Source organism: Mobula birostris, chromosome 6, assembly GCF_030028105.1.
Source record: "Mobula birostris isolate sMobBir1 chromosome 6, sMobBir1.hap1, whole genome shotgun sequence".
Lineage (NCBI taxonomy): Eukaryota > Metazoa > Chordata > Chondrichthyes > Myliobatiformes > Myliobatidae > Mobula > Mobula birostris.
This window is the reverse complement of record NC_092375.1, coordinates 181,682,493-181,694,842: the sequence shown is the minus strand read 5'-3', so window position 1 is coordinate 181,694,842 and position 12,350 is coordinate 181,682,493. Positions and strand designations below refer to the sequence as shown.

Below are 12,350 nucleotides of genomic sequence, written 5' to 3'. Positions count from 1 at the left end.
TGCCCACAGAAGGCAAAGAGTGGTTGTAGATGGGTTATATTCTGCATGGAGGTCGGTCACCAGTGGTGTGCCTCAGGGATCTGTTCTGGGTCCCTTACTCTTCGTGATTTTTATAAATGTCCTGGATGAGGAAGTGGAGGGATGAGTTAGTAAATTTGCTGGTGACCCAAAGGTTGGAGGTGTTGTGGATAGTGTGGAGGGCTGTCAGAGGTTACAGCGAGACATCAATAGGATGCAAAACTGGACTGAGAAGTGGCAGATGGAGTTCAACCCAGATAAGTGTGAGGTGGTTCATTTTGGTAGGTCAAATATCATGGCAGAATATAGTATTAATGGTAAGACTCTTGGCAGTGTGGAGGATCAGAGGGATCTTGGGGTTTGCGTCCATAGGACAATCAAAGCTGCTGCGCAGGTTGACTCTTTGGTTAAGAAGGCATACAGTGTATTGGCTTTCATGAATCATGGGATTGAGTTTAAGAACTGAGAGGTAATGTTACAGCTATATAGAACCTTGGTCAGGCCCCACTTTGAGTTCTGTGCTCATTTCTGGTCACCTAACTACAGGAAGGATGTGGAAACTATAGAAAGGGTGCAGAGGAGATTTACAAGGATGTTGCCTGGATTTGGGAGCATGCCTTATGAGAACAGATTGAGTGAACTTGGCCTTTTCTCCTTGGAGCGACGGAGGATGAGAGGTGACCTGATAGAGGTGTATAAGATGATGAGAGGCATTGATCGTGTGGATAGTCAGAGGCTTTTTCCCAGGGCTGAATTGGCTAACACGAGAAGACACCATTTTAAGGAAGTAGGTACAGAGGAGATGTCAGGGGTAAGTTTTTTACACAGAGAGTGGTGAGTGCGTGGAATGGTCTGCCAGTGACAGTGGCGGAGGCAGATACGATAGGATCTTTTTAGAGGCTCCTGGATAGGTACATGGAGCTTAGAAAAATAGAGGGCTATGGGTAACCCTAGGTAATTCTAAGGTAAGCCTAGGTAGTTCTAAGGTAAGTACATGTTTGGCACAGCATTGTATTAAGCTGTAGGCTTTCTATGTTTCTATTCAATATAAGTATACTGTATAAAGCATACTGAATATAGATTTATTTAATTATTTATTATTATTTTTTTTCTTCTATATTATGTATTGCATTGAACTCCTGCTGCTAAGTTAACAAGTTTCACATCACATGCTGATGATAATAAATCTGATTTTGAAGTCGAAAAGTGATTCAGAGTAATGCTACTTAGTAACTTTAGAAGTTCTAGAACATCGGACACAGCTTAAAACTCAAAATATTAGGACAATTGTCTCTGTGAGGGTGGAGACAAATACACAAGCCAGACACATTAACACTCCCACAACTCCTTTATGAGACTCCATATCAAAGTGAGGCATTGATCATGTGGGTAGTCAGAGGCTTTTTTCCAGTGCTGAAATGGCTAACACGAGAGGGCACTGTTTTAAGGCACTTGGAAGTAGGTGCAGAGGTGATGTCAGGGGTAATTTTTTTTTACACAGAGAATGGTGAGTGCGTGGAATGGGCTGGCAGCGGCAGTGGTGGAGGCGGACACGATAGGCTCCTTTAATAAACTCCTGGATAGGTACATGGACCTTAGAAAAATAGAGGGCTATGGGTAATCCTAAGTAATTTCCAAGTAAACATTGTGGGCTGAAGGGCCTGTATTGTGCTGTAGGTTTTCTATGTTTCTATGTTTCTATAACAGTCCCCGGTCCTCACCCGCAGAAACAGTGACAATTACAATCCCCGACCCCCTCGCCCACAGAGAAAAAACAGCGACAATATCAATCCTCAACCCCACACGCACAGAAAAAAAACAATGGCGATAACAATCCCCGACCTCCTCACTCACAGAAATAAATAGCGACAAAAACAATCCATGACCCATCACAGAGGAAAAAAACAGCAACGGTATCAATCCCCAACCCCACACTCGCAGAAAAACAGTGACAATAACAATCCCTGAGCCCCTCACCCACAGCACAAAACAGTGACAATAACAATCCCGGCCTCCTCGCTCACAGAGAAAAACAGCAACAATAACAATCCTAACCCCCACACTCACAGAAAAAAGCAGCAACAGTCGCATTAAAACCCCCAACCCCCCACACACAAAAATTAACAGATCACCCACCCGCCAATCAGTCACAAGAAAGAAAATGCTGAAAAGCTGAAGGAAACGAATACAAACCAGTATACAGTACGATTAATGTATTTTTACACAATTATAGCCATAATTAATTATTTAAATGAACAAGATTACTTAAACTATATATACAAGATTACTCAAATATTATTAAAATATCAAATATACAACAGACCGGTATTCCATAAATTGAGTGTCCAATAAACCACGTTGTAAGGTTATAGGTTGTCATGCTAAATGTACCCAATGGAGAGGGTAGAGAAGCAGGATCTTCAAACTGAATCTCTTACACAAGAGATCGGGGGAGTTCCTCATTTTATAATCCCAGCCACCATAACAACATCATCATCAGCATGTAATGCTCAAATCTTTAATGGGATGTGCATTTTTTGACTTCATGAAATGAGATGCTCTCTGATGATTCCACAATCATAGAAGAGTACAGTACAGGAACAGGCCATTTGACCTAAAATGTTGTGCCAACCAGCTAAAAAGCAAATCAAAAACACCCAAGCACTAATCCCCTCTACCTACGCAATGTTGCTATCCCTCCATCTTCCTTATATCCATGTGCCTATCCAAACGTCTCTTAAAAATCTCTAATGTATTTGCCTCTCCCACCATACCAGGCAGCGCATTCCAGGCATCCACCACTCTCTGAGTAAAAACCTTACCCCTCACATCCCCCTTGAACATACCCCCTCGCATCTTCAATCAGTGGAGAACACAATCACAAACAATGAAGGTATGAGTAAGTATTTTGCGCACAGCAAAGGTATGATGGGCCAAATAGCCTCATTCCACATTGTACATTTTCTGTCAAACTCAACCTGTTCTTCAGGGTGGCAGCTACAAGTTCATCAGCCTTTAGGACATTATTCTTTTATGAGCAGTGAAAATGGACAGATGAAAACAATGAAGAAAGAAATTGAAATAAGTCCTGTTCCACTGATGGAGATCAATCTTTTCCCCCAGTGAAAGTAAAAATTATCCTTGAGGAGGTTTGAAATCGCTTTTATTTTCAGTCTGCAATTAAGCCAAAGTCGTATTATGTTGCCATGACACATAATAGACTCAGTACAAAACTAGCAGTCTGAGCACATACAGTTCTTTCTGGATAAATCAAGATTCCACCATTTTCTACTATTATTGTACATTAATAGCCAGAATATGAGTTGTTAAATTGTGTTTATTGCTTTATAAATTGTTTGAATTGTTTTAAAATTTCACAATGATTATTGACTGCTATTTGTTGCACACACTAAAATTCTGCCTAATTCTGAATTGCTTCTCCAACAGTCTTGCTAACAGATTAGTTGGTAAAGTCTTTTTTGAATGTGTTCAAAGATGCCTATCTACATATATAGTTACCTAGATAGAGAAACGTTTGCAACTGCTGTTATTAATATGTAGGAATTAATAATCTAAGTACCTGAAAATATTCTGCTTTCTTCTACAGATCAGTGTGGTTTTAATGGAAAACTGCTTTAAAAAAGTAAAAGAAATAATTAAAGTGAAATTTCTGCAGCAATCTTCTTGGATGCTTTAGAAATTCTTATTTACTTTTTTACTTGCCTGCTTAAAGTTCCCTTCCATAAACAGCAGTAATGAACTGCTGATCAGTAAAACTCAGCACAGAGCAATAAATAAATGCAGACTACTTATGTGGAAAAGGAACATTAATTGGATCAGTAGAAATGGTACCTATTTGTTACAAGTTTCAAGATGGATCCATATAAAATCACTGAAGAAAAGAATAAAAAATGTTTGGTGCTTAGCAGAAACATACCAATCAACCCCAGCATTTGACATGGTTTTACACTACAGAACAATTGCTTCAATGTCTTATTAGCTTCATTCCCAAGAAGCATCAATACTGCATCTTCTATAAATAACATTAGTACAATATCATGTGTTATTATCAACACCACCAGAACTCCAGAATTTATTCTTTTTTTTAAAAGATCTGATATAGATCCCAGAGAGAAATACTAACTCAAGATTTATGTCCTAGAAGTTTTGATTTTAAAGAAACATTTGTGTCTTTCCAGGGAAAAATGACATCTTCGGCGAAATGATCCACCTTTATGCAAGACCAGGGAAATCTAATGCTGATGTACGAGCGCTGACGTACTGCGATTTGCATAAGATCCAAAGGGAAGACCTATTAGAAGTTTTGGATATGTATCCAGAATTTTCCGACTACTTCTTAACGAATTTGGAACTCACATTCAATCTACGAGATGAAGGATCAAAGGTATCAACCTGAACATTTAAGTTATTTCCTTTCAGAGAACAATAAGCAGTTGAAGGCAATTCAAATCAAAATGTCTCAACACTTAAAGTTGAGTTAGACAGAGTCATGTTTTCAAAGTCAAAGTAAAATTTATTGTCAAATTACATACAGTGTACAGTGCCTATAAAAAGTATTCACCATCTCCCCTTTGAAGTTTTCATAGTTTATTGTTTTACAACATTGAATCACAGTGGATTTAATTTGGCTTTTATTGACACTGATCAACAGAAAAATACTCTTTTGTGTCAAAGTGAAAACAGATCTCTACAAGGTGATCTAAATTAATTAATTACAAATATAAAACATGAAATAATTGCAAAAGTATTCACTGCCCTTCCCCTTTAATATGACACACCAAATCATCACTGGTGCAGCCAATTGGTTTTAGAAATCACATAATTAGTTAAATGGAAATCTGTTTTTGGAGACCTGTGTGCAGTCAAGGTGTTTCAATTGATTGTAGTAAAAGCACAACTGCTGGGGAGGTAGTATCCTGGCAAAATCTACATCATGACGACAAAAGAACACTCCAAGCAACTCTGCAAAAAGGTTATTGAAAAGCTCACCAGGAGATGGATACAAGAACATTTCCAAGTCACTGAATATTCCTTGGAATACAGTTAAGTCAATCATCAAGAAGTGGAATAGATCTGCCTGTAGCAGACTGTCCTCAAAAACTGAGTGACCTTGCAGGAAGGAGACTTGTGACGGAGACCACCAAGAGACCTATGAAAAGTCTAGAGGAGTTACAAGCTTCAGTGGCTGAGATGGGAGAGATTGTGCATAAAACCACTGTTGCCCAGGTGCTTCATCAGTTGCATCTTTATGAGAGAGTGGCAAAAAGAAAGCCTCTGTTGAAAAAAACTCACATGAAGTCTCAGCCAGAGTTTGCCAGAAGGCATTTGGGAGACTCTGAAGTCAGCTGGAAGAAGGTTCTATGGTCTGTTTAAACCATAATTGAGATTATTGGCTATCAAACGAAACACTATACATAACACCAAAAACACACCATCACTACCGTGAAGCATGGTGGTAGCTGCATCGTGCTGTGGGGATGCTTCACTGCAGCAGGCCCTGGAAGGCTTGTGAAAGTAGAGGGTAAAATGAATGCAGCAAAATACAGTGGAGGAAAACCTGAATGCAATCTCTAAAAGGACCACAACTTGGGAGAAGATTTGTTTCCAGCAAGACAATGACACCAAGCATAAAGCCAAGGCTACACAGGAATGGCTTAAAAAGAGCAAAATTAATGTCCTAGAGTGGCCAAGTCAGAGTACAGACCTCAATCCTATTGAGAATTTGTGGCTGGACTTGAAAAGGGACGTTCACTCACAATCCCCATGCAATCTGACGGAGCTTGAGCAGTTCTGTAAAGAAGAATGTGGGAAAATTGCAGTGTCCAGATGTGCAAAGCTGATAGAGACTGATCCACACAGACTCAGGGTCTGTAACTGCTGTCAAAGGTGCATCTACTAAATACTGAAAGAGGTGAATACTTATGCAATCAAATATTTTATGTTTTATATTTGTAATTAATTTAGATTTTAGATCACTTTGTAGAGAATTGTTTTCACTTTGACACAAAAGAGTCTCTTTCTGTTGATCAGTGTCAATAAAAGCCAAATTAAATCCACTGTGATCCAATGTTATAAAACAATAAAATATGAAAACTTCCAAGGCGGTGAATGTTTATTATATATTGCCATATATTATCATTTTCTTGCAATCTTTTACAGACAAACAAAGAAACACAATACATTTATGGAAACTACACATAAACAAAAACTGACAAACAGGCAAAGAGCAAAAGAAGCCAATTATGCATTTAAAAATGCTGAGAGCATGAGTTGTATAATCCTAGAAAGTGTGTCTGTAGTGAGTTCACAATTGTGGTGAATGAAGTTATCCATGATGGTTCAGGAACCTGATGGTTGTCGAGTAATAATTATTTCAGAACCTGGTGGCATGGGAGAAAAGGCTCCTATACCTTCTGCCTGATGGTAGTGGTGAGAAGTGATCATGGCATGGGTGGTGGACTCCTTGATGATGGATGCTGCTTTCTTGTTGCAGTGCTGCATGTAAATTTGCTCAGTGGTAGAAAGGGATTTGCCTGTGATTGACAAGTGCAAGTTCAATTTCAAGTTCTTCATCTGACTGTACATCTATACAACCAAATGAAACAATATTCCTCTGGGCCATAGTGCACCCACAAGGCATATATATCACACACACACAGCACATAAACCAAAATATTACCAGAAATATGCCAGGCTTTAGATGTTTCAGAAAAGACAGGGAGGGAGGCAAAAGAGGTGGGGGCATGGCACTGTTGATCAGAGATAGTATCACGGCTGCAGAAAAAGAGAAAGACATGAAGGGATTGTCTACTGAGTGTCTGTGGATGGAAGTTAGGAACAGGAAGGGGTCAATAACGCTACTGGGTGTTTATTATAGACCACCCAATAGTAACAGGGACATCAAGGAGCAGATGGGGAGGCAGATTTTGCAAAGGTGTAATAATAACAGGGTTGTTGTGGTGGGAGATTTTAATTTCCCAAATATCGATTGGCATATCCATAGAGTGAGGGGTGGAGTTTGTTAGGTGTGTTCAGGAAGGTTTCTTGACACAATATGTAGATAAGCCTACAAGAGGAGAGGCTGTACTTGATCTGGTATTAGGAAATGATCCTGGTCAGGTCTCAGATCTCTCAGTGGGAGAGCACTTTGGAGATAGTGATCACAATACTATCACAGACAAGTTAGGAAAGCGTTTAATTGGAGTAAGGAGAAATATGAGGCTATCAGGCAAGAACTTGGAAGCTTAAATTGGGAACAGATGTTCTCAGGGAAATGTACGGAAGAAATGTGGCAAATATTCATGGGAAATTTGCGTGGAGTTCTGTACAGGTACATTCCAATGAGACAGGGAAAGGATGGTAGGGTACAGGAACCGTGGTGTACAAAGGCTGTTGTAAATGTAGTCAAGAAGAAAAGAAGAGCTTACAAAAGTTTCAAAAGAATAGATAATGATAGAGATCTAGAAGATTATAAGGCTAGCAGGAAGGAGCTTAAGAAAGAAATTAGGAGAACCAGAAGGGGCCATGAGAAGGCCTTGGCGGAAAACCCCAAGGCATTCTGCAAGTATGTGAAGAGCAAGAGGATAAGACATGAGAGAATGGGACCAATCAAGTGTGACAGTGGAAAAGTGTGTATGGAACCCAAGGAGATAGCAGAGGTACTTAATGAGTACTTTGCTGCAGTATTCACTTCTGGTTCTGTCTGGCTCACTGGAGTGCTGTTAGGTTTTCAGTTTAACTTGACCTCTGTCATGCCACCATCAAGCACAGCTGAAGTACCATCCCATGCCCAGACTTTGAAAAGTCTGATCACCTGTCTGTACTTCTTCTACCGGTGTACAAGCAGATACTGAAGATAGCTGCACCAATGATGAGGACCAAGAAGTTATGGTCAAGGGAGGTGGAGGAGTGCTTTCAGGACTGCATTGAGCCAGTGGACTGGACAATATTCAGGGATTCATCTTCGAATCTGAATGAATATGCCACAGTTATCATTGACTTCACCAAGGCCTGTGTGGATGATTGAGAGCCTTTGAGAACATACAGAACATACTCAAGCCAAAAAGACGTGGATGAACCAAGAGATTTGTAGTCTGTTGAGGGCTAAATCTGTGGCATTCTGGACTGGAGATCCAGAACTATATAAGAAGTCCAGGTATTACAGACAGAAGATTATTTTAAGAGAGAAAAAAACAATTCTGACTGAAGTTAGGGACTAAACCACATGCATATCAGCTCTGGCAGGGTCTGCAAGCCAAGGTAAAGCCTAACATCATGATTGGCTGTGATGCATCACTCCCATATGAGCTCAATACCTTTTATGCACACTTTGAGAAGGTGAATATAATTACAGTTGTGCAAATCCCTGCAACATCTGGTGGCTCTGTAATCTCTGTCTCAGAGGCCAACATCAGAACATCTTTCAAGAGGGTGAATCCTCACTGGTGTACCTGATATGGCATAGAAAATCTGTGCCAAACAACTGATGGGAGTGTTGAAATACACCTTTGATCTTCCACTGCTGTAGTCAGAGGTTCCCACCTGCTTCAATGGAATGAGAATCACACCAGTGCCCATGAAGAGCAGGGTGAGTTAGCTCAATGACCTTCACCCAGTTGTACTCACGTTTCCTCAAATGAAGTGCTGTGAGAGATTGGTCATGGCTAGATTCAGCCCCTGCCTAAGCCATTGCAATTTGTCTATCACCACAATAGATCTACTGAGATGCAATCTCACTGTCTCTCCACTTGGCCTTGGGACACCTGGACAATAGTCATATCTATATCAGGCTGCTGTTTATTGATTTTAGCTCAGTGTTCAACACTATCATGCCCTCAGTACAAATCAGCAAGCTCCAAAATCTGGACCTCTATACCTTCCTCTGCAACTGGATTCTTGATTCCTCACCGGGAGACCATAGTCAGTAAGGGTCGGAAGTAACATCTCCTGCTTGCTGAGAATCAACACCGGGGCACCTCAAGGATTCATGCTCTACTCTCTCTACACCCATGACTGTGTGGCTGGTCACAGCTCAAAGGCCATCTATAAATTTGACAATGACACAATTAATGTTGGCAGCTGGTTCAGTAGTGTCAAAACAACAGCTTTGCACTCAATGTCAGAAAGACCAAGGAATTGATTGTGGACTTCGGGAAGGGGCAGTCGAGGGAATAGTCATTGAGGGATTAGCATTGGAAAGGGTGAGCAGTTTCAGGTTCCTGGGTGTCAATATTTCTGAAGATTTATCTTGGGCCCAACATATTAATGCAATTCGAGACTGCGAGGGAACACAGGAGAAGGTGTTCGGAAACTGAAAGGTCTGAAGGTAGATAAGTCACCTGGACAAGTTGGACTACACCCCAGGGTATCTGAAAGAGGTACCTGAAGAGCTTGTGCCTTAGTAATATTCTTTCAAGAATCACTAGATTCTGGAATGTTCTAGAGGACTGGAAAATTGCAAATAACACTCCACTCTTTAAGATAGGAGGGAGATAGAAGAAAGGAAATTATGGGCCAGTTAGCCTAAGCTCAGCGGTTGGGAAAGTGTTGGAGTCCATTATTAAGGAGAAGGCTTCGGGGTGCTTGGAGACGAAAGTCAGCACGGTTTCCTTCAGAGGAAATTTTGCCTAACATATCTGCTGGAATTCTTGAGGAAATAACAGGTAGGATAGACAAAAGAGAGTTTGTGAATGTTGTTTACTTGGATTTTCAGAAGGCCTTTGACAATGTGCTGTACATGAGGCTGCTTAATAAGATAAGAGCCCATGATTATACATGAAAGATATTAGCATGGATAGAAGATTGGCCAACTGCAGAAGGTGTGGGAGCAAAGGGGTCCTTATTTGGTTGGCTGTTGGTTCCAAAGAGTCGGTGTTGGGATTGCTTATTTTCATGTTATATGTCAATGTTTTGTATGTAGGAATTGATAACATTCTGGCCAAGTTTGCGAATGATGCAAAGTTAAGTGGAGGGTCAGGTAGTGTTGAGGAAGCAGGGAGTCTGCTGAAGGACTTGGACAGATTGGGAGAATGGGCATGGAAGTAACAGATGGAATATAGTGCAGGGAAGTGTACGGTCATGCACTTTGGTAGAGAGAATAAAGGTGTAGACTATTTTCTAAACAGGGGGCAAATTCAGGAATCAGAGGTGCAAATGAACTTGGAAGTCCTTGTGCAGGATTCCTTAAATGTTAACTTGCTGGCTGAGTGTTAGTAAGGAAGGCAAATGCAAAGTTAGCATTCATTTCTAGAGGACTAGAATATAAAATAGGGATGTAATGCTAAGGTTTTATAAGGAATTGGTCAAACCACACTTGGACTATAATCTGCAGTTTTGGGAATGATGTGCTGGTATTGGAGAGGGTCCAGAGGAGGTTCACAAGAATTATCCCAGGAATGCTGGGTTAAGATAGAAGGAGTGTTTGATGGGTTTGTACTCACTGGAGTTTAGAAGTATGAGGAGGGATGTCATTGAAAACTTGAGAGTATTGAAAGGCTCAGATGGAGTGGACGTGCAGAGGATACTTTCAAAAGTGGGAGTGTCTAGGACAAGAGGCCACAGCCTCAGAATACAAGAAGAAGAACAGAAATGAGAAGGAATTAGTCAGAGAATGTTTAATCTGTGGAATTCATTGCCACAGACAGCTGTGGGGGCCAGGTCATTGCGTATATTTGAAGCAGAGGTTGATAGATTCTTGATTAGTCAGGGACACAAAATACTAAGTGGAGAAGGCAGGAGAACGGAGTTACGATGGAAATAAATCAGTCATGATTGATTGTCAGAGAAGACTGAATGACTTAAATTCTGCTCCACACACAAAAAATGCTGGTGAACGCAGCAGGCCAGGCAGCATCTATAGGAAGAGGTACAGTCGACGTTTCAGGCTGAGACCCTTCGTCAGGACTAACTGAAAGAAAAGATAGTAAGAGATTTGAAAGTGGGAGGGGGAGGGGTAGATCCGAAATGATAGGAGAAGACAGGAGGAGGAGGGATGGAGCTAATCTTCAGTTAGTCCTGACGAAAGGTCTCAGCCCGAAACATCGACTGTACCTCTTCCTAGAGATACTGCCTGGCACAGCACTTTTTGTGTGTGTTGCTTGAATTTCCGGCATCTGCAGATTTCCTTGTGTTTGTGTTTTTAAATTCTGCTCCGATGTCTTATGGTTTTACATTCTACCTGACAATCACTTAGATAGCATTATATTGTGGCAATTAGCTGGGTGATAAGAGATCAAACAGTCTGTTTCAGTGATATTTTCTGAAGGTCAAATATTGGCCAGAACACTGACAAGGATTGACTAGCTCTTCAGATTAGGCCATGAGCCCTTTTATCATCACCCAAGAAGATAGAGTTACTTTTCTTTACTGATGATGGTATAACTGTGGGCTGAAATTAGACTTAATAATTGTAATTCAACACCATAGCGATAAACGTATTGAATATGAAATCACACGCTTACATCTGAAGAATTTGTACTTATTTTGACATTGTCCACCTCAAAAGGACATAGTATAAAGAGTTTCGCCCTATGCCATCCCTTATCTTGATAACATTTGTCAATTATTTTTGATCATAAATTCCAAGACACAGCTCATAATTTATCTGCAGTATTAGGCAAAACTGTACTGTAATGTTGTAAATAAATACCTTATAATTTTACTTTGAATGTATTTTTCAATAATGTAAAGGAACAGAAAAGTCTACATAAGTGGTGGATCACAAAAATGATGAGTCGGCTTATGAGGTAGAGAAGCTTGTCAGGTGGTGTGAGAACAACAATCTGTGTCTCAACGTGGACAAGACAAAATAGATGATTGTGGACATCATGAAAGCACAGGTTGACCACTCTCCATTACACATCATGGAGCGAGCGAAGAGCACAAATTTCTTGGCATTCCCATCATGGATGATCTAACCTGAAGTCACAACACCTCCTCACTAGTCAAGGCATAGCAGTGTCTACATCTTCTGTGGAGACTGAGGCATGCAAGGCTCCCTGTCCCCTTTCTAGCAACTTTCTGCAGGAGCACCATCAGGAGTATCCTGTCCAGCTGCATCATTCTGTGGTATGGAAGATGCAAGGCATTGGACCACAAAACCCTAAAGAGGATAATAAAAGGTGCTGAGAGGATCACCGGGATCTCCCTCTTCCATATTTGTCACATTTACAATGAGTGCTGCAGGAGAACGACCTGAAGCATTGTTGAGGATCCTTACCACCCATCCTACGATCTCTTTAACCCACTACCATCAGGAAGGAGATACCAAAGCATCAGGACTAGGTCTGCAAGACTGGGTAACAGCTTCTTCC

The 12,350-nt window shown here is 40.7% G+C and overlaps 1 protein-coding gene across 1 annotated transcript in view; it reads left to right on the top strand.

Moving 5' to 3' along the window:
* LOC140198771 (voltage-gated inwardly rectifying potassium channel KCNH7-like) overlaps window positions 1-12,350 on the top strand; it is a 581,620-nt gene that overhangs the window by 548,988 nt on the left and 20,282 nt on the right. The window contains exon 11 of the mRNA XM_072259781.1: window positions 4,218-4,423. Coding sequence (XP_072115882.1) covers window positions 4,218-4,423 — 206 coding nt within the window. The remainder of the gene's footprint in view (window positions 1-4,217; window positions 4,424-12,350) is intronic.